General features: G+C 41.6%; 2 protein-coding genes across 2 annotated transcripts in view; one reads left to right on the forward strand and one right to left on the reverse strand.

Annotated features, from left to right (window-relative positions):
- The window catches only part of nyap2b (neuronal tyrosine-phosphorylated phosphoinositide-3-kinase adaptor 2b), a 17,110-nt gene extending 2,346 nt beyond the window's left edge, over nucleotides 1-14,764 (forward strand). Inside the window, exons 2-7 of the mRNA XM_008334035.3 lie at nucleotides 1,125-1,326; nucleotides 4,228-4,544; nucleotides 7,625-8,698; nucleotides 10,729-11,949; nucleotides 12,059-12,162; nucleotides 12,458-14,764. Of these exons, the coding sequence (XP_008332257.1) occupies nucleotides 1,148-1,326; nucleotides 4,228-4,544; nucleotides 7,625-8,698; nucleotides 10,729-11,949; nucleotides 12,059-12,162; nucleotides 12,458-12,733 (3,171 nt within the window). The 5' untranslated portion in view covers nucleotides 1,125-1,147 and the 3' untranslated portion in view covers nucleotides 12,734-14,764. The remainder of the gene's footprint in view (nucleotides 1-1,124; nucleotides 1,327-4,227; nucleotides 4,545-7,624; nucleotides 8,699-10,728; nucleotides 11,950-12,058; nucleotides 12,163-12,457) is intronic.
- Nucleotides 14,117-26,152, reverse strand: part of LOC103396079 (collagen alpha-4(IV) chain-like) — a 15,797-nt gene continuing 3,761 nt past the window's right edge. The window contains exons 8-47 of the mRNA XM_025052405.1: nucleotides 25,815-25,871; nucleotides 25,498-25,560; nucleotides 25,358-25,393; nucleotides 25,231-25,272; nucleotides 25,049-25,132; nucleotides 24,599-24,643; nucleotides 24,464-24,529; nucleotides 24,319-24,363; nucleotides 24,188-24,241; nucleotides 23,886-23,949; nucleotides 23,635-23,739; nucleotides 23,378-23,539; nucleotides 23,225-23,233; nucleotides 23,048-23,137; nucleotides 22,779-22,930; nucleotides 22,623-22,695; nucleotides 22,324-22,430; nucleotides 21,931-22,114; nucleotides 21,759-21,830; nucleotides 21,572-21,676; nucleotides 21,224-21,451; nucleotides 20,978-21,142; nucleotides 20,722-20,889; nucleotides 20,491-20,634; nucleotides 20,273-20,371; nucleotides 20,007-20,185; nucleotides 19,754-19,817; nucleotides 19,525-19,599; nucleotides 19,268-19,375; nucleotides 18,943-19,050; nucleotides 18,754-18,825; nucleotides 18,298-18,426; nucleotides 17,876-17,983; nucleotides 17,636-17,791; nucleotides 17,437-17,544; nucleotides 16,962-17,099; nucleotides 16,696-16,812; nucleotides 16,280-16,468; nucleotides 15,905-16,188; nucleotides 14,117-15,472 (exon numbers count right to left, since the gene is read on the reverse strand). Coding sequence (XP_024908173.1) covers nucleotides 15,212-15,472; nucleotides 15,905-16,188; nucleotides 16,280-16,468; nucleotides 16,696-16,812; nucleotides 16,962-17,099; nucleotides 17,437-17,544; nucleotides 17,636-17,791; nucleotides 17,876-17,983; nucleotides 18,298-18,426; nucleotides 18,754-18,825; nucleotides 18,943-19,050; nucleotides 19,268-19,375; nucleotides 19,525-19,599; nucleotides 19,754-19,817; nucleotides 20,007-20,185; nucleotides 20,273-20,371; nucleotides 20,491-20,634; nucleotides 20,722-20,889; nucleotides 20,978-21,142; nucleotides 21,224-21,451; nucleotides 21,572-21,676; nucleotides 21,759-21,830; nucleotides 21,931-22,114; nucleotides 22,324-22,430; nucleotides 22,623-22,695; nucleotides 22,779-22,930; nucleotides 23,048-23,137; nucleotides 23,225-23,233; nucleotides 23,378-23,539; nucleotides 23,635-23,739; nucleotides 23,886-23,949; nucleotides 24,188-24,241; nucleotides 24,319-24,363; nucleotides 24,464-24,529; nucleotides 24,599-24,643; nucleotides 25,049-25,132; nucleotides 25,231-25,272; nucleotides 25,358-25,393; nucleotides 25,498-25,560; nucleotides 25,815-25,871 — 4,515 coding nt within the window. The 3' untranslated portion in view covers nucleotides 14,117-15,211. The remainder of the gene's footprint in view (nucleotides 15,473-15,904; nucleotides 16,189-16,279; nucleotides 16,469-16,695; nucleotides 16,813-16,961; nucleotides 17,100-17,436; nucleotides 17,545-17,635; nucleotides 17,792-17,875; nucleotides 17,984-18,297; nucleotides 18,427-18,753; nucleotides 18,826-18,942; nucleotides 19,051-19,267; nucleotides 19,376-19,524; nucleotides 19,600-19,753; nucleotides 19,818-20,006; nucleotides 20,186-20,272; nucleotides 20,372-20,490; nucleotides 20,635-20,721; nucleotides 20,890-20,977; nucleotides 21,143-21,223; nucleotides 21,452-21,571; nucleotides 21,677-21,758; nucleotides 21,831-21,930; nucleotides 22,115-22,323; nucleotides 22,431-22,622; nucleotides 22,696-22,778; nucleotides 22,931-23,047; nucleotides 23,138-23,224; nucleotides 23,234-23,377; nucleotides 23,540-23,634; nucleotides 23,740-23,885; nucleotides 23,950-24,187; nucleotides 24,242-24,318; nucleotides 24,364-24,463; nucleotides 24,530-24,598; nucleotides 24,644-25,048; nucleotides 25,133-25,230; nucleotides 25,273-25,357; nucleotides 25,394-25,497; nucleotides 25,561-25,814; nucleotides 25,872-26,152) is intronic.

Here is a 26,152-nt window from a genome sequence, read left to right on the forward strand (position 1 = left end):
ACAAACTGTTATCACCGGCCTCCTCCCCCTCTCGTACACATTCACACTGAGTGATTCTTTCACACATAAGCTGGCATAAGTCTCAGGCTGATTTGACCCACATAAAAAAAATCTTTTCCCTCCAATAATTTTTTTTGTCCAAGTTCCTGTTGACTGTTGCACCTTCCATACATGTTGCTCTTCAGCTTTCTGTGAATGCATACACACCGTTGACACCATTAACTGCACCGTACAGGGGTTGCATCTTAAGTGGCTGCAGACGATGCTATTTTTAACTGATTAAAAATTTAAGGAGGAGTTAATCACAAAATGACTGCACCACTGTGAATGATTTCTTTGATGAGGCTTTTCCTCACAGCACGGACAAGCTGTGATGTGGTGTATGAAAACCTTCACCGAATCAAAGGCATGGAGGAAGAGTCAAGCTAAAGAAAGCTCAGGAGATTATTTTTAGATTTCAAACATGAGAGGATGACATCCGTAAATCCGAGAACTACATTCAAGTAAGATTGCTTGCTTTTATCTGTGCGGTTCTGTCCCAGGAATACTACAGTTTCACATCTGAGGCCAAAACATTTTACAATGGCAGCAGATGAAAAGCTTCTTGTCAGTCTTCCGCACACACTCTAGTAATTTCAGCCAGGAAATGTGTAAACACAACTGTGAAAATGAGCAGGCACTGCTTTACAACAGCCAGAATTATAAGTAGGCAATGAGTAGCTGTAGCAAGATAGTGTGTGTGAGCATGTGTGTGTGTGTTTTTTAATGAGTGATGGAGAAAGATCCCGCAACCCTCAAGGGTAAAAGCTTGCAGTCTTGCAAAAAAAACAGAAATGATGCAAGTCTCACTGCCAACATGAACCTTCCTCGGGCCATGAACTACATAGCAACAATCAGAAATCTTTAAAAAAACAAAACAAAAAACAATAGGAACATTGCACAAACTCTGTAAGTGACAATACTTCAGTGCTGATGCAATTTTGCTGCTATGGTTTTCCTTTCACCAAATCTGACCTTGAAAATTAAAACTTTCAAAAGAATAACCAAAATTCCCAGATATGCACCCAGAGTTGGATTTATGACGTTTTTTAGCAAACAATTCTAATGATGTATTTCCTCTACAGAATGCTGTGGACACACTTGAAGAATGATGAACTCCAAAGAGGAGGAACCTCTTCGTTTTTTCCAGTATGCTGAAGAGAAAGGGCTGAGAGCCTACAATGCCCTGGTAGCTCAAAACTTGGACTTTGCCAGGAATGAGAGAAATAGGGCATTCCTCCAGGAAAAAAATGACAAGAAGAGAAAACAAGAGGAAGCCATAAGGAGGTAAAAGGACCTGATGATAACAGAGAGCAACACTTACATTTGGTTTTGATGCATAGACCGACGTTAAGTGGATTTGGAAGCCCAGATTTATAGATGTAAATAAAAGGATGTCAGTAGGTTTAGTTAATGAAGGGGTTGTAAGGAAGTGGGACACATGGCCAGAGGGTCTCTGTGGCCATGGCAGGTTGCCATATATTGCACTGCTCTAATGTGGAATCCTGTAGCCCTTGATCTTAAGAGGATAATTAATTTTTCACTTTCCGAAATATGTGGGCCTTGCCCTTGCATGGAGGTCACTGGTGTTCTCAAGAGAAGTAGGGCTTTTCAGAACTGAACAGAGATGCTGAGGGTTCGGCCAGCAGAGAGAGAGAGAGAGAGAGAGAGAGTTTCCCCCAAAGACATATGTAATGAAATGCAGTCATCTTACAGTTTCAATTTACTCAAAATGTACCTAATAGGTTAAACACCACACTGCTATACTCACAGGAATTGAAGAAAAATGCAGGTCTTTTACCACCAGCTCCCGGTCTCTGTAGCGTGTGCACAACTACTGTTTAGATATATTACTTTGATTTATACTTTTGAGTAATCAATTAATTTAGTTTAAATACAAAAGCAATAATCAATGTGACATGTACATTTATTTTGTGCTATTGACTCTAGCAATGTATTACAGTATTCGTCTGGGGTTTTGCTGTGTATCAAATTATTGTATTATGAGCCATGAACAGATGTGTGTCTTCTTAGCCGATGTACACAGGTGCACTCTGAACCCTGTCGCGTTACTGTCAAAGGGTCAGGAGATTTGAGAGGAGCTGGGACTGTCCATATGTGATTGTCCATTTGCTGGCTGCACATCACTCGCATGATCAAAAGTGACACAGAGTTCAACTCACTGCCTCATGCATAAGAAAAACAGAAACACTTTTACAACTTCAGCTATCAACTTGGTTGCCTTTGACAATCTAATGCAGCCATGTGCATGAACCGGGAGATGAGGACACGCGCTGCCACAACAGAAGATGTGGCATCAAATGACTCACTTTCTTTCAACTGCTGCCCCCTTGGTGCCAAAGCTAAAATATTAATAAATAATTACTGAAGGAAGAGTCTTAAAAAATAACTAGATTTTTCATGAGGTTTATAAGTAGGTCATGGAGATGACCCATTTATACTGAAGTGACGGTAATCTAAAGATCCACGTGTCCCTTCTTGCATGTGCCACTATGACATACCTGCCAGTGTTCACGTGCAAATACAGCAACAGGACAATAGATTACCAGAGTAGGACAAAGGTTTTTTTTTCAGTGTTTCAGTGTCTTTGGCATTAATAGATGTCTCAGAATAGTAAAAATAAATGATGAAAAAAACAATTTAAGATTAAACCTGTGAGCTCATTTGCAGGAGATGTGTTCTGCCTGGTGACAGCTGGAACAGCCATAGGCCAATCAGATCAGTATGCTCGGTTTGAGTGAGGCGGGCCTTCCTGCCTGCTGCTCACTCTGGGCTTCTTTTATTGTGTCTCCTCAGAAGTTCGTCATGCAGCACACACACACACACACATTTATTGAAACACCTAGCTACTACACACACATGCAATGCACAACACCCGTAGACACACACATTTACTATTTACATATTTTTGCATCTGTAGGCAAATTTCAAACGGCTGCTTTTGCCTTATCCTTTGAAAGCACTGGCAGCAGCCTTAATTGAGTTTGTGTGTGTGTGTGCGTGCAAAGAGTGTGTGGCTGTGTTTTGCATCTTTGCTCGTGACATCACAGCACACAGAATCAGAGATGCCTGACGACAGGTCACCAACTCCTGGTGTAGGTGTACTTTTAGTCTGTCCTGTGGCCAATCACTGGGCAAATATCCTATATATAAACTGGTCCCAGCTCCACTGACACCTGACTACACTTACACATACATGCACATACAAACATTCCCGATATATATATGGCTGTACATATATGTAGTCATATGCAATATGTGGGTGCAGCTGACACCTCGGTGATCTACATGACTATTCTCTTAGTCCCACAGATTATATTTATCATTAACTTTTGACATTACTTTCAAAATAGTGTGCAACTGACCATGGGTTCTTTAATTTATCTCAGCTGGTTGGTAGCTGGTTGGCTTCCTCATTTTGAGCTAAAAATAATGAGGTCGTAATGGACACGTGCACCTTGTTATTATTGTGTGACAGCAGCTGATTTAGTGTCTGGTTTCTATGGGTACCATGTTGCTAGGCAAATTTAAGTCTGTGGTCATGAACCCACCCCACCGAGCACCTTCTGTTGAGCAGCTGGTTAAGAGAGAACCAAAAAAAGCTTTCTCACGCAAACAGAACATGGAATAGATTTGATATCTAAAAAATCACATCAAAACATTGTTCATTTATTTGACCATTAAATTTAACCATAATCCTATCAAAATGTTTACCAATTACACAAGTGGGATTTGATGCGATAAATAATGAATGGCTCATAATAAATTCATATGTATTTTCAACAAACCATTTCCCTAAACACTGAGGTCTTGAACCTATTTACTCTGCAAATTAGGCACCCATTCAGACTGCACGTAACCGCACGCAGGCAAACCTATTACCAGACAACACTCAGACATCATTAACACTACATTCAGGGCAATCATAGGAATTGATTGTGTACAGGCTGGGACCCCACCATGGTTGTGTGAGGAGCATTAGCCAATAACCAGGGTTAACCTGGAATCAATGTCTTGTTCTAAAAGTCCCACTAAAAGTCTGTGGTGCCTTTTACATGCACCAACTTTTACCAGTCAGAAAAAACTCCTGTCTTAGTCATTTATTATTGCAACTGCCATGTTTCTGTGAATTTCTCTTTCTCATCCTCCTCTTTTTTTTTGTTTTAGGACAGGTGAAGACATATCAACAGAGGGAAAGCACTTTCGTATTGGATCTATTACCATGCCTGACCCCCAGGAACGCATGCCCATGCCACATCCGCATGCCCTTGCCTGCGGGCAGGGCTTTTCAGTTCGTTCCCAGTCCCTTCACTCTGTAGGTGGCGGAAGCAGTGGGGGTGGAGGAGAGGAGGAAGTGGGAAGCCCGACCTCTAGGAAGCAGCCGCCCCCCAAGCCCAGGAGGGACCCTGCCACCAAGCTGAGCATGTCGTCTGAGGCGGTGGACAACAGTCTTGTGTCCACCTGCCGTGGGGAGAAATGTGATGGTGAGTGGTGTTGGCGTAACATACCAAAAAGCTATGCTATATATAACCGCACCCTGCAGCGCCCTCCTCAACACTGTTCCTCATACAAAGGTGTGACACCCAAGGTCTCATTATAAACCTAAATTAATTTTGGCAGGAGCTGCATATTGATGAGGACATTATAAACAGCTCATTCATGATGGGATTATAACCTGACGTCTAATCAACGGAAGTAAATAAATATCAGACTTTATTTATGGCACACACACGTGTGTCTGTGTGTATGCATACATCCAAAAATCTCACCCGTCTTGACACAATGACAAGGTGCTTTCCAAGCATTTGCATCGTCGTCCACATTCACATCAATTCACGTCTATCACGTCTTTCAAACTGTGAGGGAATGCCATAACTACACTACACTTAAATGTAGTTGGACTGTGATGTGAAAGTCAGTGATTTGACTTTCACTGAAAGGAAGATTTCTCCATCTTTCCTCGTGGTCATCAAGATGTTTTCCTGACCACATTTCCTTCTGGAAGCTCCTTTTCTTCTCAATTTCCATAATGCATTTGCAGTCGCTAACCCAATCACAGCAATTTCAGCACTTCAGAAAGCTTTTCCTTTTCTCGAAGTGGTCCAATAATCTGACCCTTTTGAAACAAAATATGTTTTTTCTGATCATGGGATGAGTTGTAAAAGACATCAGAAACTACTCAGTGCATCAGTTAGTATTAAATTACTCCTTTCCAAGACATATCTGTAGTAACTGGTGTCTTAGTTCTGAGAGTATTATCACTTTATACCATTATATATCTATCTCATTATTAGATCAAACCTACATTAGAACTACTTTAGCAAATGAAGAGAATAATGACATTGGTTTTTCATTTCAAAATGCATGCTTCAATATGAAATGAAATGATAAATGATAGAGATGCTTCAGGAGATTTGGGAATGTATGTACTGTAGTACAATCCTACTGTTATGAGCTACAGAATTAGTGTTTACATTAGATAGATTGTGCTCAGATCAGTCTGTGCGGCAGGTGACAGTGAGAGCAGGCAGTAATGGAGGAAGCTGCGACTCCATTTCAGTTTGAATGCTGCCAATGCAATGTTAAGGGAGTCGCCCAGGCTGCCTCAGATTGGTTGGGATCGTTCTATGTGCACACAGATCTTCCTGGGCACCACGGCAACCATCCCACAGAAACAAGACCCCCTGCAGCCCAGCCAATCACAGCATCACTCGACAGCTTGAGCCAATCAGGCTGCAGAGATGCCTGAGTCTGAGGCTTTGGAACCAATCAAAATAAGAGTGTGGGGGTGTCCCTGGCTGAAGGGAGGGTAGTGAGCTCTGTAGCTGGAGCTGGAGCGGGAAGGGGCGGAGCTTATCAAAGTAGAATTCATTCAGGAGGAGCGGTTGACCTAGATTCAATTTCCCCAGGAGGAGAGAAAGGGAGGGAGGGTCGGTTGCGGGTAAACACATCCGCAAGAGGGGGAGGGGAGAGAGAGGGAGCAACCAAGAGAGAGGACAGGAGAAAGAAGAGGGATGTTTGGATTCATCATCAGTGCTGAAACAGGTCTGAAGACCCACCTTGGAAACCTGTTAGCAAACTGTACACAGTAAACATGGAAGAGAAGCACAAATTATCTCTTTTAATAATTTGCACTTTAAAAATGCATGAGCCAATGAACACAAAGGCCAAAAGAGAAGCACAGAACAATAGCAGTAATATATAAAAGTCCAATTAGACAAATGAAGAGACCACATCTGGCTGTCGACCCATGAACACCCATTCATTAGTGTTCATTTTGATGTACATTCCATTCTCAGCTCAAATCAGCATCAACTTTGACTCAGATGTCGTGTAATTGTGTTATACTGCACAGGTGCAGCATGTTTATCTATTTTACATTTCACTTGATTTTGCTTCCGAGAATTTCCACTAACTGAGTACTGGTATGCCATAACAATACGTCTAATTTTGGCAACAAAGACATCAGTGCAACATATCGTGAGGGACAATAAGGAAGAAAAAAGTCTACTCAGAAATACAGTTTTCTGGAATACTTTAAAGACTTTTACAGTGTGAGATGTGTACATGTCCCATATTCCCTGTAGTGAAGTGCAGAAACATTTGCACCGTGTTAGTGTGTGTGTGCCTGTGTTAGTGTATTTGGTTGTGTGTGCATTTGGCATACACGCTTGTAGTGACTGTAAATCATGTGGTGAGTCATGAAGTTATAGGAAGTACACATGTGCCTGAACAGGAGACATGTGACATGTGACTAATTAAAGGTAAAAACTGAAGCCCAGATTTCAAGTTTATATTTTTTCATACTCCCAAATTCTCAATCTCAAAACAGCACAATAGCTCAATCATATAGCGTTAGTGAGTAAACTGAACCAAAATGAAACACTGCTTCTCAGCCTCTCTCCATCACATCTAAAGAGATTCACACTGCAATCCTACGTCACCACTATCAGGAAGAAGCTCCACAGTGTGTGTGACCCAGATACTATTCTCACATACTACTCCTCTGCCATATATGTGACCTAGAAACATGCATATGCTTCCCGTGTTCCCACATATCTGAGTCAAGATATGGCTCTCAGCTACACATTATGACCTACATTTGACCCAGTCAAATGAGTCATGGTGACTAATTTAAACATAAAAATAGAATAATAGCTAGGCTCCATCACTTAATCAGGAGTCTTTACAAAATCCCAAATGGAACAGCAAAGTTCCATAAACTTGGTACAATTATATAAAGAGCATTAAAAACAAAAATCTACAATTGAAGGCACATGGTTGATGTTTTTGTTCATAACATTCTATTATCATTAAGTACTTGTCTCACACAATTCAACCGCTAGTTGCTCATAATGTGCTGAAATCTAAATTGTGTTTCTAATTCAGGTGTGGTTTTCTCCCTGCCCTTGTATCCAAATAGGTTTCTATTTATAATAATCTCAATATTATAGGATAATATGTTTGTCCTTTTGCCTGCTAAAATGTAAATAATAAAAAAGGAAAACAGGTGATACTGCAATGTACCACATTACTGAGACATTTTTCACTCTGCCCTCTGCAGCCCATGGATGTAGTGAAGACTGTAGGAGGGTACCACCACCCAAACCCAAGAGGAATCCCAACACACAACTGAGCGTTTCCTTCGATGAATCCTACATCAACAGTCACAGGAGCAGTGGAGTTTGCCCCTCAAAACTTCTTCACCACGTCACCTCCCCCTGTGACCACCACCCTTCACCTCCACAGAGCGATGACAGTCCCACAGATGACTGTGAAGATGAACCTGTTTATATAGAAATGGGTGGGATTGACGTCGGAGCACGTGAGCCCCTGAAGAGTGAGGATGAGGAGCCAGGAGAGTCAGTGTACGAGGAGATGAAGTATCCAGTCCTGGATGACATGGAGTATCGTACAGACCCTGTGGGATGCCGCTCCGCCTGTCCCACCCCAGCACCCTATGAACCCGAACCTCTTAGTCGCTGCTCCACACCTCGAAACATTCCTCTCTGTGACATTCCGGCTCCTTTCCCAAACTTACTCACCCATCGCCCTCCACTGTTGGTGTTCCCCCCAGCACCAGCCCAGTGTTCACCTAACTCAGATGAGTCTCCCCTCACGCCTCTAGATGTAACCAAATTACCTATGATGGAAAACCAACCCTTCAACAAATCCCCAACGTCCTCCAACGAACCGCCCTCCTCCGCACACATCCGGAGGGAGCTGACTGCCACACCAACCCTCACTGTTTCCGGACGTTCCTCAGCACCTCCTCTGCCCTGCACCCTCTACAAGTCATCTTCCTCATCATCTTATCAACGCAGCCACTCTGCCTGTCCATCACCTGTCAGCATGGGACGCTGTCTCACACCACTAAGCCTCATGCGTACACCAGCCTTCGACGCTACAATGCCATTCCCTGGAGGCCTGCCGCGGAGCGCCTCTGCCACTCCTCATGGCAAAGGCTCACCACCTCATGATGGTGCGGGCCGACTCCATGGCTCTATGCAGAATGTGTCCTCAGGACGTTCACGAACACCTACCAGCCCACTGGACGAACTGACCAACCTGTTTACTACTGGCAGGAACATGTTGAAGAAAAATGCAAGTGGCAGGAAGTCAAAGGAACCTGGAGAGAGTGAGTCATATTTTTGGTTCCTTGTAAAATCGACCACAGACAGATTTATTTCACATTCCAAAATGTGAAAAAGCATACTGAAATATCAATGTATATATACTGTATAACTACAGTTGAATCACTGCCTGAAAACAGTCCCCAATTTAAAAATGCTAACTGGGACGGTAAACAAAGCAGCCTGTTAACAATGCTTTTCTGCTGCAAACCATGTATTTAATCCAGTCCTCATGAGCCAGGTCTGATACAGATCATATGATTTAATCTGAGGGGATTAGAGCCTGAAGCAGACAGCAGCCCCCCCTCCTTAAACCTACTAAGTATTAGACCAATGGGCTGCATTACTTCTGTAGATGTAAACATCATGTTTGAGTACAGAAAGCCAGGTCAAACTTTACAGAAGATTTGTGTTTTATCAAAAATCTGTGTTTACAGTACAATTTAATCACCATTTAAAAGATGATGGTTATCTAATGTTATTACTCATCACATGTTTACCCTTTGGTCATTAGCATAGCAGCTACTATTATCTATCAAAATGCCTTGTTAAGGCTGGAGACAAAAAAATACATGATCAAATTTTTGAATATGCACTAATTCAAGTATATAAGTATAAAAGATGTTGAGAAATGTAATGCATGGCGACAAATGTTTGGATTGATAAGAATGATACACTCCTAAAGTTAAGCAAGTGTTACAAGGCAATAAATAATAAAAAAAACTATAGTAAGTTTTCACATCCATCCTCACCAAGTGCTCTTAGCAACTACAACATAGCAACAGTGGAAGAGGGAAAAGTCCCTGTTTCTTATTTGCAGATTCCCTCCCCTCGGTCAATGCAGCCAATCACAGTTCACAGCGTGAAGACAGAGTGCTGAGCTCCTGATGGGGAAAACTCTGCTTCTTGACTAAAATCTACCCTGGAGCTGATGATTTCACATTCTGTCTTTTTGGTCCAATCAGGACATACTCCATGCATAATGAAGCCAATCACCAAGTTGGCAAGGCTGTCAAATGGGGATAGTGGAAACTAAAAAAACAGATACTGCTTTTGACATGGATTTTTTTGGTGTGTTTCTAAGAATTTTCAAGCACCCTTTATATTAGGTCTGTTAGTCTTATTTCGGGTTATAACCCCAAATGGTTTGCAAACAATGTAGTGAAAATAGTTGACAGGACTCTGCTGTATATTATTAATTTTTATTTTTTAAGCCAACGCCTGTGTTGGTGGCCTAATACACCAACAGTTACATATGTTGATCTGCAACTTCAACAGGAGGAATGGGGGGTATTTTTTCCCTCTCCTTTACTGAGGTAGTGAAGGCAGCAACAGCCTGACCCACTTACCAGTTGGTTAATCATCATGCTGATTTACACACACACACTCACACGCATGCGTAGGCACTAAATGAAACCCATATATGACACACGTGGGCATGACGGGGTATCCTCCTTTGATGGTATACTGTATGTTGAAGCCCCTATATAAACCATATGAAGGCACAGCATGAATGCAAGGCAGTCATACATGTACTGTACATGTTTATGGTTTCTCCAATTAGTGGCAATATTTTAATTGAGGCTTACATTTCTTAACAAATGGTCCTTTTCCTTGTGTTTTTTTTTTCTTTTTTTTTTCACAAGTAATTGTCAATCCTACACTGGGGCAAATACATGTCTATTAAATTTTAAGGTAAAAAAATAAAATAGATTAAACCCTAATGCTAATTAATACTTATGCAAATTTACTCATGACAAGGATAATTGCTTATTATTAAAAAAAGAAGCTCAATGTCTATTAACTCATTTATTTAGTCATCTCCTACTAGACGTTTATCTCGTACTGAGTGACCTCTAGAGGACATTTGGTGGTATTGCAAAATGTGATAACATTTTTTTCCTAAACACATGAATGTGCCATCATATGTGAATCACATACATGCTGTGATAATGTTGTTGATATGTTAATGTATCATCCAATTGACTGCATACATTTTAATTATAATTATCTTTGTGTTTTTTTTTCTGTCCAGCTGAGTCCAAAAGCAAGTCTCACAGTGAGTCCAAGCGTGAGGGCAAGGAACGCCACAGTCACAGCAAGGAGTCCAAGCGCGACTCAAAGGAGCGCCACAGCAAGGAGTCCTCGCACCGTAGGGACAAAGACAAAGACAAGGACAGAGACAGAGACAAAGACAGAGGAGGCAACAATGCTGAGCAAATGCGCCACAGATGCAACAGTAAAGACCTTAATAATGTGGAGACAGGTAACATCCGAAGGGATAGCAGGGACCAGGGCTGCAGCAGTGTGGAGCCCATCCCTGTAAGACGGGACTCCAAAGACAGGGGCTGCAACCCCTTAGAACAAATCTCTTTGATTAGAAGAGACTCCAAGGACAGAGGCATCAACAACGGTGACATGATGCCAAGGAGGAACAGCAAAGATCGGACCAGCCATACCATGGACTCGTTGCTGAAACAGGACAGCAAAGACAGAGAGAGGCTGTTGGAGCCCCCTGAACTTTTACCAAGACAGGAGAGCAAGGAAAGAGCACAAAATGGTGTGGACTCAAGGCTTGAATCCAGGGAGCTCCTGCCTGTACAGGAAAGCAAAGACAGAACAAGGAACAGTATTGACTTAATGCATGAAAGCAAAGTAAGGCCACCTGAGCTTTCACCCCGACAGGAAACTAAAGACCGAGCAAGAAAAGGAGCAGACTATGGACACGATAGCAAAGCAGAGCATCGCCTTGATATTTTACCTCGACAGGACAGCAAGGAAAGAGTAAGGAATGACATGGAGCACAGGCATGAATGTAGAATAGATCAACCTCCAGAGATCCTGCCTCGTCAAGAAACATCCAGGAACAACAAAGACAGAGCTGTCTCCAGCTTTGAATCCAAACATGAAAGGAGAGACCGCAGCCTCCACAACGGAGGCGATATTCCTCCTCCTCTCCTCCCAAAACAGGACAGCAGAGATGTGAGCAGAACTGGCCTGGAGGTGAGACGAGACAGCAAAGACAGGAGTCTGAATGGCACCTCTGTGATGGAGTACAGGTGTGAAAGCAAAGAGCGGGTATTTAGGTCAGATGGCACACCTCGACGCGAAAACAGAACAAATTGCAGCACGGAACAATCAAAAGCACAAGAGAGGAATGGCAGCACAATGTCAGGACAACATTCATCCACAACAACACCTACGCACCATGGGAGACCATCCGGAAGTCCACCAATGACCATGAGAGCAGGGAATGGTGAGAGCCAAGACCTTAGATGTAGAGTATTTCTTGCTGTGAAACACAGTACAGTACAGTACAGTACACATATATGTTCTAATCACCTTACTTGTGATTTCCTTTGTAGATTTGAAAGCACCACCAAAATATGGCCGCTCAACGTCAGTTCCTGCTAACCCTTCACCAAAGGGAACTCCACAAAGGAGAGTTTCAGAGACACATCAAAGTCAGGTGAGATGTTTGGTTTCAATTGTTAATTTTTGGTGCAGGTGTTTTTATGCACATAATAATACTGTAGAATGGCGTGTGAGTAGCATCTGTAATCCCTGGATAGATCACCACTAAAGACAAGACATGTCAGTGCCAGTGATGCCTGCAATGCCCTAAGAAAAGCTTAAAAAGCTTTAACACTGGATTCCAAAGCTTAATCTCGAATTACCAATCACATGCTAATAAAGACACATGGACAATTAAGTGTAAAGTCAAGTTGCAGCACTTCACCTAACACTTTTGATCAATCCCTCAGATGACCCAGATGCCGTGGATATGTGGGGACAACACCATGTTAGAGCAGATTGAGAGGAAACGCATCCTGTGCAAGGAGATCCGCTCCAGACAGCACCCAAAGCTGCAGAAATTTCTGGAAAGGCCTCCTCCACCGCCTCCAGACAAAAACGAAGACAGACACCAGGAGCGTAATCAGTGCAAGCAAGAGAGCTGGGGGAAAAACAGCGGTGCCAAAAAGATCCGCCCTCCCCCTTACCCCACACAGAAAACTGTATTCTGGGACACAGCCATCTGACAGGAACGACACACTTGCACCTCCTTACCAAACAACCCCAAATTAACCCACTTCCTCTCTCCTTCGCATTGGGCTGATTCCCTCCCGAAACATCAGGGTGCCCGGGACAGCCAGAAAAGAGCACCAGGGGTTGATACTCGCTGATGATGTCAAAGGACAATGGCAGTTACCATAGCAATATTTCTGCTTGTTCAGGTTGTCATGTTTTCTTATCATTGCTGGTGATATTTAATATTTTTCTATTTCCTGTGACTGGATTCTTGTACATTAATAAGTAGAATAGATATTTGATGAATAGATATTTTTTAAAATGAGACGGGGTTAAAAAGCATCTTAAATTATGTATAATAGAAGTAGATGCAATCTGATTCTCTTGGTTTTTAAACTATATTTGCTTTATTTATTTTGCATTTCAAAGCATAATCTATGGATACTTGTACTGTGGTAGCATACTTTTCTTATGCCCAAGCACTAAAGTGACTCTACGTCTATATATACACGTCACATTCTACAGATGTATTGTGAGTTGGAGACTTTATTTCAGCACCTGTTTCTCCTGGTCCAATATTGTAAAACATACAACTGTTACTCCTAGAACAGCAACGGGTAATTTTGCTGGCTTTAGTGTGCATACCACAATAGACAGCTGTGTAGTGACTACGTTGGAGCCTTTTGAAACGGTTGAATCATTACAAAGGTGAACCTGTCGGCTGATGTGTTGTAGATGGCCATGAAAGGGTGAAATGTTTCTGCTGTCTGAGGAGGTAATTTATTAATATCTACATTTTAAACAATATTATTTATAAAAACCAGCCAAAGCCTGTTTAAGAAAGACATGGGTAAGGTCACACTTGGGAGGTTTGATTATTTAAAATGGGGCGGGTGGGAAAAAGGTTGGGAGTACCAGCACCCAACTTTAAAATGACCACTGCAGGCACCGTGACACAGTGTATATATTCGGTGCCCATTTCCAGCCCGTACAATCAACGCCTGAGCTTTTAGAAAGTTTCTTTATTTTACTGCAGATTATAAGAGCCATATGCACTTGCTTATGTAATAACTGTCAAGATTATGCTTATATGAATATATATATTTTAAAAAATGCCAGGAGTCAGGAGGCTGTGCCATGGAACTTTTAGTTTAGGACAAATAAAGCCTCAGGAGACGTTGGCTGCGTGTGACATGCAGTCAGCCGTGATTGGTTGTCTCTGACAATATTTCCAATTAAATTGGCTGGCAACCATTTTAGAGATCAAATCCTATAAGGACCTATCTCATGGCAACAACTCTACCCAGTCAAGATGACCGGGGTTGCACAAGAGCCTATAAATGATTTAGGCTGTGTTCGGAAAGAAAGAAAAAAAAACAGATCTGCACTACCCATCATCTTCCATCACATTTAATCAGGCTGGTAACATACACATCTTTCTCCTTGAGCTTGTTCCCTCTACCTCAGCTCCCTGCTCACGTCATCTCAATTGGTTCTCTTTGCACATTAAAATGCAATGTCAACATTGCCAAAATAGTATACGTTTGACAAACGAGCAAACCCACAGAGTGCAAGTGCAGTCCCCTCTCTGGTAAGAATCGAAGTTCTACACAGGTCCCTCTGTGTTATATGTGAATGTGTAAGTGTGTGTACGTGTGGGTGTATGTGTCCGTGTGTGAACTGCGAGAGATGTGCATGTGTGTCTGTGTTAGTGTGCCAAGCTGTATTGTATGAGAGATGGATTTTTACAAATGATTGTTTCGAGACATTCACTTTGCCCCATGGATATTGTTGGGTGGAGTTTGGAAATGTAATAATGATGATGTACAATCTCTTTTGTGTTTAAATGTGCACTGTGAAAAGGTAGAGAGAGCACCGCACCGTCAGAGTCCTCTGTCCTACTGCACTGAGTGTTCTCTTGTTTTGCGTAATAAAAAAAAAAGGAAAGGAAAAAAAAAACACGCTGAGGAAAAACAGTACTGTATTCTGATTGTCACTTGATTTCTGTTGAGAGAAAAAAATAAATATAAACTTGAAACCCATTGTGGGTATCTACTCTCTGGATGTGAATCACTGTTTTCACAGCTGTTGAACCTGGACTGATGATGAGAGGGTGTCCCTTCAAGTTTGTGAGTTATTTACTGTGATAAAAATAAAGGCAATCCTCTTATAAATGCTAAAAAGAGGATTCACTTTTATTTTATCATTGTTGTACAATCTAATAGTTACTCTTTTGTGCCACTGGTAGGCACTGCCGCTCAAATGGGAAAGAGAAAACATCAAGTCAAAGGCTCAAAGTCTTGCTGGCACGGAGGTGAGTTCAGGCTTCACTGATAGTTACAAGAATAATCATATTGTATTTATTCATCATCATACTTATTTATTCATCTGAATACACCTACACTAGAGTAATCTACCTTAAATGTAACCTATAGGTAAAAAACAGGTATATTTATAAAATATGTTAAAGTAGAAAGAGTACAGAAGATTTATTTCCCTCTGAGGCAGACGTGACAGTGACTGCTCTTGGCTCGTTGTTTATCATCTGTTTTTATGGTGCCAGATCTCGGGGTAACAAATTGCTCTGCCTGATTCACAGTAGTCAGCCAAAAACTGTAGAGGTTGGCAAAGTAGTGGCAGGAACCTCGCACGCCCTGGCACTCGATGAAGGGATGAGTTCTAAAATCCTTCAGGCAGCTGCCAGAAGAGGTCAGCGATTGGCCACCGCCTCCATTACCTGCCCCTGCGTGCTGAAAACAGTAATGCAGAAGGCAGATATTTAGAAGGCAGGGCTCTGACCACTTCTGATTTATTCACGTCGACCAATTTGACAATGAAGTCATAGTGGTATCAACAAGAATTTGATGACATCATCACATTGACACGGACAAACTCTACTGATGATTTTGTAGCTTTTGCTAATGAAAATAACACAGTTGTTCAGATGATTGCGTCCCATGTCATTTTTTTACTTGTGCTGTGACAGTTTCAACCACCAGGTCTGTCTGCACGGGGATCCTCTGGTCACTTAGCCACTCAAGAAAATCCTGTTGACCCCCACACCTCCCCAAAGGACATTGCATTGTGCCAAAAACATCAATGTTTTTTTCTGTAAATGCCTTAATAGAATATTTTTTTTAATTTTCCTAAATTAAAATTGTCAAATATTGTATTACACTCACCAGGAGAAAGGAATATCCTGTCCATAAACTCCGCCAGCCAGGTGGACACATGGGGACAGTGTGATCCTGGCTGTGGAAAGCTGCTACAGGGGAAACTGTTTCACACACAGCGCAGCGGCTGATGTGGGAGACGATCTCCTGGCCAAACAGCGGCATCATTGGTAAGGGAGCAGTGGTGGAGAGCCAGCAGGACTTGTCATTTCTGCTGGAGTAGTGACATGCAGCCTTGTTGCAGTAGGAGAAAGGCATAGTTGAAAACACAGGGAGGCAAGAGCCAGCCTGGCCTGTGGGATGAGGTTAAAGGTTGAAGAGACTGTAGGAATGTATTCATGTGTTTATTTGAGAATTAAAGCATCACTTTTAGAATAATCCTACCGAGGTCTTGAGCGTGGGCCTGCCCCTGACCCTCAAGGTAAACCAGACTGTAGCCCACCCAGAGTTGAGTGCTGCCATCAGGGCACTGTGGCACCTGAACTGACTGGCTGTGCATGACCAGAAGAAAGCCCAGTCTTGATGACCCCCTCTGGCCGGGTTGTCCTGGATCTCCAGGTGCACCTGGAACACCTGGTGAATAAAGGGATGTAAATTGTAGCCTGTAGATAAAATAGTTATGGAGAACTATGGCAATACAAATAAAATAAAATAAGTGCTTAGTGGAGTCAGTAATTCAAATGGGGACTTGAATTGTCACATATCTGAACTATCTGACTTGTATGATTTTTTTTTTCTCTTTTGACTTTCCAAACACACATTCAATAGCACAAAAGACATGTATGTGACTAAATATTTACCCTGAGGTCCAGTGAATCCAGTGAGCCCAGGTTCACCAGCATCTCCAACTCTGCCATCTGGTCCTGCAGGACCTTGTACCCCAGGTGGGCCGATTGACCCTACGGAACCCTTTTGTCCTGAACCACAGGGCAAAGAAGGACGAATAAATACAAAATAAATGTAACATACAATCAGACAGTGCAGGACAATGTATGGTTTGGGCTGCAAGGTGTAACATTAGCATAATATACTGTAAAACACTGTCATTTCTACTGTAATATCTTACCTTTTCGGCCCAGATCCCCAGGAAGACCGTGAGTGCCAGGAAAGCCCACTGGTCCTGGAAAACCAGGTGGACCAGGTGGTCCGGGCATTGGTGCCACCTGTATTAATCTAATAATGTCACCAGAAGCTCCTTTTAAACCTGGTTAAAACAAATATTAATTACCAGGTGACTGAGTGTAAAAATGTCACAGAATGTGTTAAAACAATGAGACCTAAAAAACAAATGTCATTAAAACTCAATTATTCATTTTTTTTATAACATTAAGCTGCCTTCTCTGATATTTTATTATATAATTATATCAGACTTTCTCCCTCCAGCATTCTCATAGAAGTCATTTTAAAAACAATCATGTATTTTGCTACAACCAGGTGAAGTGCACTGTGCAAATAATGACATGACCCAGTTGCGATACCCAACCAACAGTGACCCTGAGCTATAATTGGATTAAAACCAGAAGTTTTGTTCTCATACTCACCTTCATTTCCAGGGCACCCTTGTCTTCCTTTCAAGCCCATGGGCCCAGGGAAACCTTGTTGACCTTTACGTCCCGGAACACCCATGAGACCAATGGAACCTTTCTCACCTGCCAAATGCAATGATATCAAGTAGAAACATAATAATAATAATAATAATAATAATAATAATAATAATAATAATGTTTTCCTATAATGCACCTTTTGGGCCATTAATTCCAGGATCACCCTGAAATCCTGGAGGACCTGGAATGCCTCTCACTCCAATTAAACCTGATGACCCAGGAAGGCCAGGTGGTCCAGGGTCACCCTTTGGAGAAATGCCTTCTCTTGGAGTGCCAGGTTCCCCAGGAGGACCTTAAAAAATTGCAAAATTTAAGCTCTGAAGAGAGGAAATATTTTATGAAAAATGTTGCACCAGTTGTTAATAGTTACACTAACCCGGAGGTCCTGGAGGTCCTTCAACTCCTGTATCCCCTGGAAATCCTTGTGGAGGTCTGTGGCATTCTTTACCAGGGTATCCAGGTTCTCCTGGGAAACCTGGGCGGCCTAAAAATATAATTGTTTAGCATCTGTGGCAGGTAAAGTGGGTTGTCAGAGAAGAATAAGACAAAAAACAGGGTGATTTTGGTTGTTTTGTTGTCAGATTTAAATGGTTTACCATCAGCAACTCAATATAACAGTGGAAGACACAGCTATTCCGAAGCCAAAATTCTAATTTGTCATTACTGCATAAGTAATTTAAATCAACAAGAAAAATTTAGTCAAACTATACATTCTGCAAAAACTGAATTTGTAAAAACAAATATAACCTTCTTAAAAATATTTAGCAGTTTAACAACCATAACATTTATGTGTAATACCTGCATGGCCCAGTGGACCTTGTAGGCCTTTAGGTCCAAGATGAGAAGAGCCTGGAAGCCCTGGGTGACCTCTCCAACCTTTGACTCCAGGAAACCCATCAGGTCCAGGAGGGCCAGGAGTGTCTTTGCCTGATGAAAATATTGTAATTTCATCTGGGACAGTATTCAGCTAAAGCAGGAGCCTTATCTACTGTATATAAGTTCAAGGTCAAAGTTTAACAGCAGTGCATTTACTATTGAATGTAACTGATGATATTTAACTTTAAGTATAATTGATGTGGGAAATATTGTGTGAACTGAAATTACTTTCTCACATAAAAGAACTCTACCTTTAAATATTATAAATAAATGTTCAGTTAAACACCAAAACATGAAAAACTGTGCTATGCTTTTTCAGAAAGTTCCTAAAATTATATGAGAACACTGGAAGTGAGCTTATATATTATTTTATCTTACCATTTGATCCTTTTATTCCCTTGGCTCCTCTGAGTCCATTTAATCCGTCCAACCCTGGTGGTCCCAGAGCCCCTATATATAAATAAAACAATGGAGATGAATGATATCACTACTTTGTGTGAGTGTGTGTGTACGTGCACTGGTGATTCAGCATAGTAAGTGGACAACCAGTGAAGGTCATTTTTCTACCTGAAGGACCATATGGGCCAGATGGACCCGGTGGTCCCACACCTCCCTTGTCGCCCGGAATACCTGGAACACCTGCACTTCCATATGGACCACGAGGACCAGTGTATCCTTCACAGAAACATTTATTCCCAAAATAAAGGATGTGCGAGAGTTTTTAAGAAATAAAATGACAAATATATCAATGTTGATGAGACTTTCATTAAACTTAATCATTGGAAACATGTAATGTCAAAGGTCATTACTTTGCTTGAAAAAGTTAGAAAAACTTGGTTTCATTTCTACTGCAGAACATTGCTTCATCTATTCAGCTGTTACTTAAAATGACCTGGTTGTCCACGTCTCCCTTGTCCCCCTTGAATGCCTGGTTGTCCAGGTGACCCTGGTCTTCCTGTGGGTCCTGGATCACCTGGATCCCCTGGATGGGCTCTGGAAGCTGAGTAAAGTTGGTAGATGTAAACGTTTCCACAAATAGAATGTCAGTTCTTTATACTGCGCCAAAAAATCCAGGAATTTTTAAATCCTCCTTATCACTTTAGAGGTGTTCTGATTAGTTTTATTGTTAAATGTGGAACTGTCACTCACCACATGGTCCATGGTCTCCGGGTAGTCCTTTAGGTCCAGGTGGACCAGGATGTCCCACTGACTCTCCAATTTCACCTGAAGTATATTTATAGACATTCAAGCACTTTATAGTTGAGTGAATGGAACACATTCATAATGGTGGGTTGTCATCAGTGTTTTTCAAAAACAGATCATTTATAGTTCAGACCACTGATCAGAATGCTTTGACAATTCCACCAGTCTTACTCACCCTTGGCACCAGTGCTTCCTGGTAACCCTGGTATCCCATGATGTCCTGTAGGGCCTGGGTCGCCCTGTAACAGGTATGTTTGTTTAAGTTGTTATCTCAGTTTGGTAGAACATTTTTAGAGTCCTTTAGAGTTCTTTCATAATTAATAATAGTAATCTACATTGTTACATTTCTCCAGGAAACAAATAAAGTAAGAGAAACTGAGTTGGAAATGTTCTTGTCAGAAATAAAGTATTTGCTAGAAATGATTTACCGGATCACCAATCCGTCCAGGAAATCCTCTTGGACCAGGCAAACCTTTGATTCCTGGGTTCCCAGTGATCCCTGGTAATCCTGATTTGCCTGGTGCACCAATGCTGCCCTTTAACCCTGGAGGACCAGGCCGTCCATCAGGCCCTCTCTCACCAGGTATTCCTCTCTGACCCCTTGTCCCTGCAAGAAAATTAATCAAATATGAGTAACAGTGATTTGATAATAAACAGAATGATGAAGACATTTTACCAGTGAAAGGTTATTTACCTGTTTGTCCAAGTGATCCTTGTAGACCCCTTCTTCCAGGAAGTCCTGCAGGACCCTTTGTCACATTTATTCCTGATAATCCTGGAGGACCCGGCAAACCTGGACACATAAAAAAGCCGTGACCAAATGAAGGTCTGTGTGTGTAACGATGAAGGCAGTGTTTCTAAATCAGTACTTTAAGAAAATAAGTTTCAGAAATATCATGAACCTGGACTGACCTTTTACCCCTGGCAGACCCAGATCTCCTGGCTGACCAGGTCGACCATTGAATCCCCTCTCTCCCTGTTTACCCCTGGGCCCTGGAGATCCAGTACGTCCAGGTAAACTTCTTGCCCCAGCTCTTCCAGGAGAGCCACGTTCACCTGAATGAATTATTCAGAAACCTAATCTTGTCTGAAATAAAAAGCTAATTTGCATGATCTTTAGAAAAAAGAATGCTAAAGATTTACCTTTTTCTCCTGGAAAACCAGCACTACCAGGATCTCCCACAGGGCCAGCAATGCCACCTGGTCCAGGTAGCCCTATAACACCAGAAGGACCTGGAAAGCCCTGAAGACCCTTTGGTCCATGACCAGGAAAACCTACATCCCCCTTCAAGCCCTTTGGACCCTGGTGTCCTGTTCAACAATAGGTTGGTCATTGGACATAAAATATTGACAAAGAGAAAAAAGACATTTTAAAAGTGAAGCTACTGTTTTTTCTTACCTAAAAACCCTCTCTGTCCAGGATTTCCTGGAGGCCCTGGAGGCCCTGGAGTTTCAATGATGTCACACTTAGCACATTGTGGACCTGGGAAACCAATGGCACCCGGGTCACCGTTGACTCCTGGTTCTCCTTTAGGGCCCGGGCGGCCAGGATTGCCTTGTATGCCTGTATCCCCAAAGAACTTGAATGTTACCAATTGCAATTGGGGTTGATTTTCTTGATTTAAACATAATGTATTAAACTGACCTGGAGTTCCAGGAATTCCAGATAAGCCACGCAGTCCTTTATTTCCAACCACACCAGAGAGACCAGGAAAACCAGGTAGACCAAAGATACCATGACCAGAAGAGAAAACATCTCCTGGTTCACCTTTTCTCCCAGGAAGTCCTGTTAATCCAGGAGAACCATGAGGGCCATCTAGACTGATACCCCTAAGACCTGGGTCACCTGGGTTCCCATCTAAACCTGGTGGTCCTGTTACAGGTTAAAAAAAAAGAAAATCAACCTGATGTCTATTATTAATGACTTGTTTCATCATCAACATACTTGCTCCCATGTTGTTGGAATTTACTTAAAAAAAAGTTATGGTATTACCTGGCAGCCCAACTGCAAAATTACCATTATCTCCTTTCATGCCTTTAGGGCCTTGGAGCCCTGGATGTCCTTGAAGACCATTTCTGCCAGGCCTACCTGGATTTCCTGTAAAGCACACATTAAAAATATTATAAGCTGAATTATAGTGTGCTCAATTTGTGTAAGTCAACTGGAAAATAAGATTTACCTGGGAAACCAGGCTCACCCTTTGGACCCGGAGAGCCGATCTCATTTTCATGGCAGCACTTATCAACTTCCCCTGACATAAAAAATACATTAAGTACAATGTTATTTAAGGTCAGAAATGTCTGATACTGGACCTGAGTTCCAACCAACTTCAGTTTAGTTCCTTCTCGAACCTGGAGGTCCTGGACGCCCCAGAAATCCAGAGGGTCCGGGCGGTCCTGGATCTCCAGTAGGTCCTGGAGAACCCCTTAGACCTGGCAAACCTGGTCCTCTAGGGCCTGCGGTGCCTGGATTCCCTTTAGGTCCAACAACACCAGGGTATCCTTTGGGACCAGGTAGTCCTGCATGTCCAGCCCCCTGAAGAATGACAGTCATGGAGGGACATTTGTCCACAATGTCATCAGGTTTATAAGTTTATAAGTCCAAAGTCTTTAAGTTGTTTTCTGCAAACAGAAACTCATTAATATTTAATATAATATATATTACTGTATATATAGCGATATTAGATATTGCTGATGCATTTTAAAGAACATACAAACATTTGACCTTTTCTTTTTTAAACTCACTGGAAGTCCAGGGTCTCCAGGAAGGCCAGGATGTCCATCCTGTCCCGGCCGTCCTGTTACTCCTACCAGACCAGCATATCCAGGAACTCCTGGGTCACCTTTGGCACCTTTGACAACATGTAAAAACCAGTGAATATTATTACGGTTAATGAAAAAAAGGACATGAAAATTAAATCATTTCACATCTTAGGAGGATTGCTTTGTTATTTTTAAAGACATGAATTATGTGCCAGATGTAACAGAATATTAGTGACCAACAAGAGGAGGATGTTCTGGTGTATGGCTGTACAAATGCTCACCTTTGGCAGCTGCAGAAAATGTGTCACCTTTCTGACCCTTCCGTCCTTTTATACCTAGAACTCCTTTAAGGCCCTGGAAGGAAAAAAAGTGACAGTTTTAACATTGTTCACAAAACTGTTTTGAAGGCTTTTTTGCTAGAATGAGAATAATCTCACTTGAGGCCCAGTGGGACCTTCAGGTCCTTGAAGTCCAGGATCTCCTTTTGGTCCTGAAGCCCCAGGTAAGCCAGGAGGTCCTGTGTAACCTGGTGGACCAGCAGGTCCAACATTGCCCCCACTGAACCTGCATTCACATTCACCTGGGCACCCTGTAGAAGACCAAAACATATTAAAATAAAGTAAATAGTATATTGTCTAATTAAATTCCAATAGAAGAAAGATTTATTATTTATTTCCGCAAGATAATTGCATTCTACCCAAAATACCTCTGATTCCTTTGAGCCCTTTGTTTCCAGTAGGTCCTATGGATCCCGGGTCACCAGGGTCACCAGGGTCACCAGGCTCACAGTGGTAATCTGTTGGATTAATCGACGTCATAATTGTCCAAGAAAAGATTCAACACAAAAGTCATCATATAAATAGTTTAATGAACGTAAACTCACCACCACATCCTTGTCAGGTCCAATTATCAAATTCAAGTTAAACAAAAACAAAATAATTATTTTTTATTTAATACGAGTACAATGCACAAAGACATTTGAATTTTTTTTAAATGTTTTAATTATTTTTTAATTGTTAGAAACAAACATAAATACCTCGGCGACCGGGGAGGCCAGTGACACCTTTGGGTCCAGAAAGTCCTTTACTTCCCTTTGGTCCTAGCAGTGAAATGTGATCAAAGTTGTTGTGTCTTCCTGGTTCTCCTTTGTAGCCTTTTGGACCAGAATCTCCCCTTGGACCAGGAACACCTGGCTCTTCTGGGAAGGTGGGAGTAACAATAAATCAAAATTTAAATTGGATCAAGAATCACAGTTGCCCCTCAAAGAACTGACAACAGTAGTAACTTTCTAACCTGGTCTTATAAACCCTGGGGGGGCAGGTGGCCCTTGCAGACCTCGGTACCCTGGTTCACCTGGTGGTCCAGATGTTCCTGGATATCCACGGTCACCTTTTTCACCTGGAACATTCATGTAATACTGTCAACTTACAAATGAAAAGAAGCCCCACAGTTGTTATTTACATTTATTGCTCGAATTTTATACAGATGGAGATTGTTAAACTTTACAACACAAAAAGTTCTAGAACAAATGCTTTTGTTCTCACCTCTGGCATCACTTCCGTTGTGAAAGTATTCCGGTCCAGGGAGACCTGGTTCTCCCGGGAAACCCTGCAGGAGCACAGTTGTAAATAATTGCACTAACCTAACATAAACAAGCACACGTGTTTATCTACTGATTGAACCGTAGTGATCTATTGAATAGCCACTAGAGGACAGCAGAGGAGAGAAGGTTGGACTACATCCATTTCTGGTAGTGGCAATGTTGTTGCTTGTTGCAAAATGTATATATTGCTTTTTTAAATTTATCTTTTTATTCCGTTTGTCTACATGTTAAGACAGAGCTCACCTTTGGCCCAGTTCCTCCATTGAGACCTGGGAGTCCTTGGTCTCCACGGAAACCCTAAAATATGTAAAATTGTGTTAAAAAATTAATACCAGTACTGTAGGATAACTGAAAATCATAGTAGGGATGGTTACCTCAGGTCCTGGTCGTCCTTCTCTACCAGGATTACCTGGAAAGCCCTGTTGTGGCAGATACAGAATAGTTAAGAAATATAATCTGCATGTATAAAAACACTGAATGTGTGTAAAAAAAAAAAAAAAATCAGAAGAGATTCTTTACTCTAGATCCAGGAAATCCCAAGATTCCTTGTTCTCCCTTTATCCCAAAGATATCCACTCCACCTCCCTGAAGAGAAAGAGAAAAAAATGAACTCTTCTTCACAATCTTTACTTTTATATGCAGAACAACACTCACCATTTGGCCTTTTGGTCCACATAGTCCAGGGAGACCCTTTTCTCCCTATGGGACAGAAGAAGTGAAAAAACATTGTTGTGTTATTGTTGAAGCCCAGGGTTAAAATTTTAAATGTAGCCTTAACCTCAGTTGTATGAGGAAACACTTTGTTTAGAGAAGATGCAGCAGTGGATTATTAAACAGGAAATGAGAATTGGTTTGGAGCGAATCAAGGTCATCAGTGTGTGTTATCTTTGTCTATTTTATATATTAGATCTACCATCAGTGATACGGTCACACGCTTTTATTTACCTGCTGATAAAACACCCATCAGTTGATGTGCAGTTATTAACCATAGCCTCTCATAACCTTGATGGCGTTTAAGACCGAGTATTGCATACTGCATACTACTGCTGATGGTATTCATAGAAGCAGCTTAAAGTCAAATGTATATTTTGCTTAGGCCTTCACCTTGTAGCCTTTGAGTGGAAGAAAATCTGGAGGAAATTCAACAATCTCCTCTGGTCCTGGGGGGCCGGGTGGACCCTGTTCCCCCTGAGATAAAACACACAGTTACACTGAGATTATTTCACAACAAAGACAAATTATGGAAATTTTTGATACAACCATGCTGCGAAAATATAGGTTCTTACATCATCACCTTTATCACCAGCGAATGATCCTCCAGGATTCCCCTACACATAACAAACAGAATGGCTGTAAGGTTTTATTTTACAGTATGTGGCTGAATGTATTACAGACAAAGAGTGTGACACTGACTGGCATTCCTCTGTCACCTGGAGGTCCTCTCAAGCCCTAGACAGATCACATAAACATCACATAAGCTTTCATTCTTAATGTCTCTTTTTGTTTTCTGTTTAACATGTATGAAATATCTTGATTAACAAATTTATTTTTACATCAGGGCCCACGGGACCAGGACGGCCTGGTTGACCTTTACGTCCAACTTTTCCTTTTAAGCCCTGCAGAAAAAACAAACAAACAATGTAAGAATTGATTTAATTCATTTAAAATAGTCACAATAGGAACTTTAAAATACTGTGAGATTTCAGAGAATATATCTCCAAAGGCAACATACAGGTAATCCACGTTGTCCATCTACATCACACGTCCTCTGCGAAGATAACAACAGAGAATAATGTAGCAAATAAGAAATAGGATTTAGGACAAAGTAGGAGTTTTCACAAAGACTAACCCAATTCAATTATGGACTTACAGGAAAACGTGGGACAAAATAAGGATCTCCTTTAATTCCTTTTGGACCAGGCAAACCCTGACAAGTAGAGATAATACACTTTAAAATTACAAATATTAAAAGGGTAGATACCAGACAGGGAAGCTTTAAACATCCATATTGTGATGATTTTATTTAAGTATCTGTCTGTGTCAGGGTCATGGGCAGATGGTGTTAGTACTTGCTATGAGGAATGGTTTTTAGACCGTTTATAGAAACACGACTGTATTTATTGGACACAGATGATTTTAGCAGGAGAAAAGTAGAAAAAAGTATAAACTACCTACCGGTGAACCATGGAGACCATCCAAACCAGGAAT

This window comes from Cynoglossus semilaevis, chromosome 20 (genome assembly GCF_000523025.1).
Source record: "Cynoglossus semilaevis isolate Cse_v1.0 chromosome 20, Cse_v1.0, whole genome shotgun sequence".
Classification (NCBI taxonomy): domain Eukaryota; kingdom Metazoa; phylum Chordata; class Actinopteri; order Pleuronectiformes; family Cynoglossidae; genus Cynoglossus; species Cynoglossus semilaevis.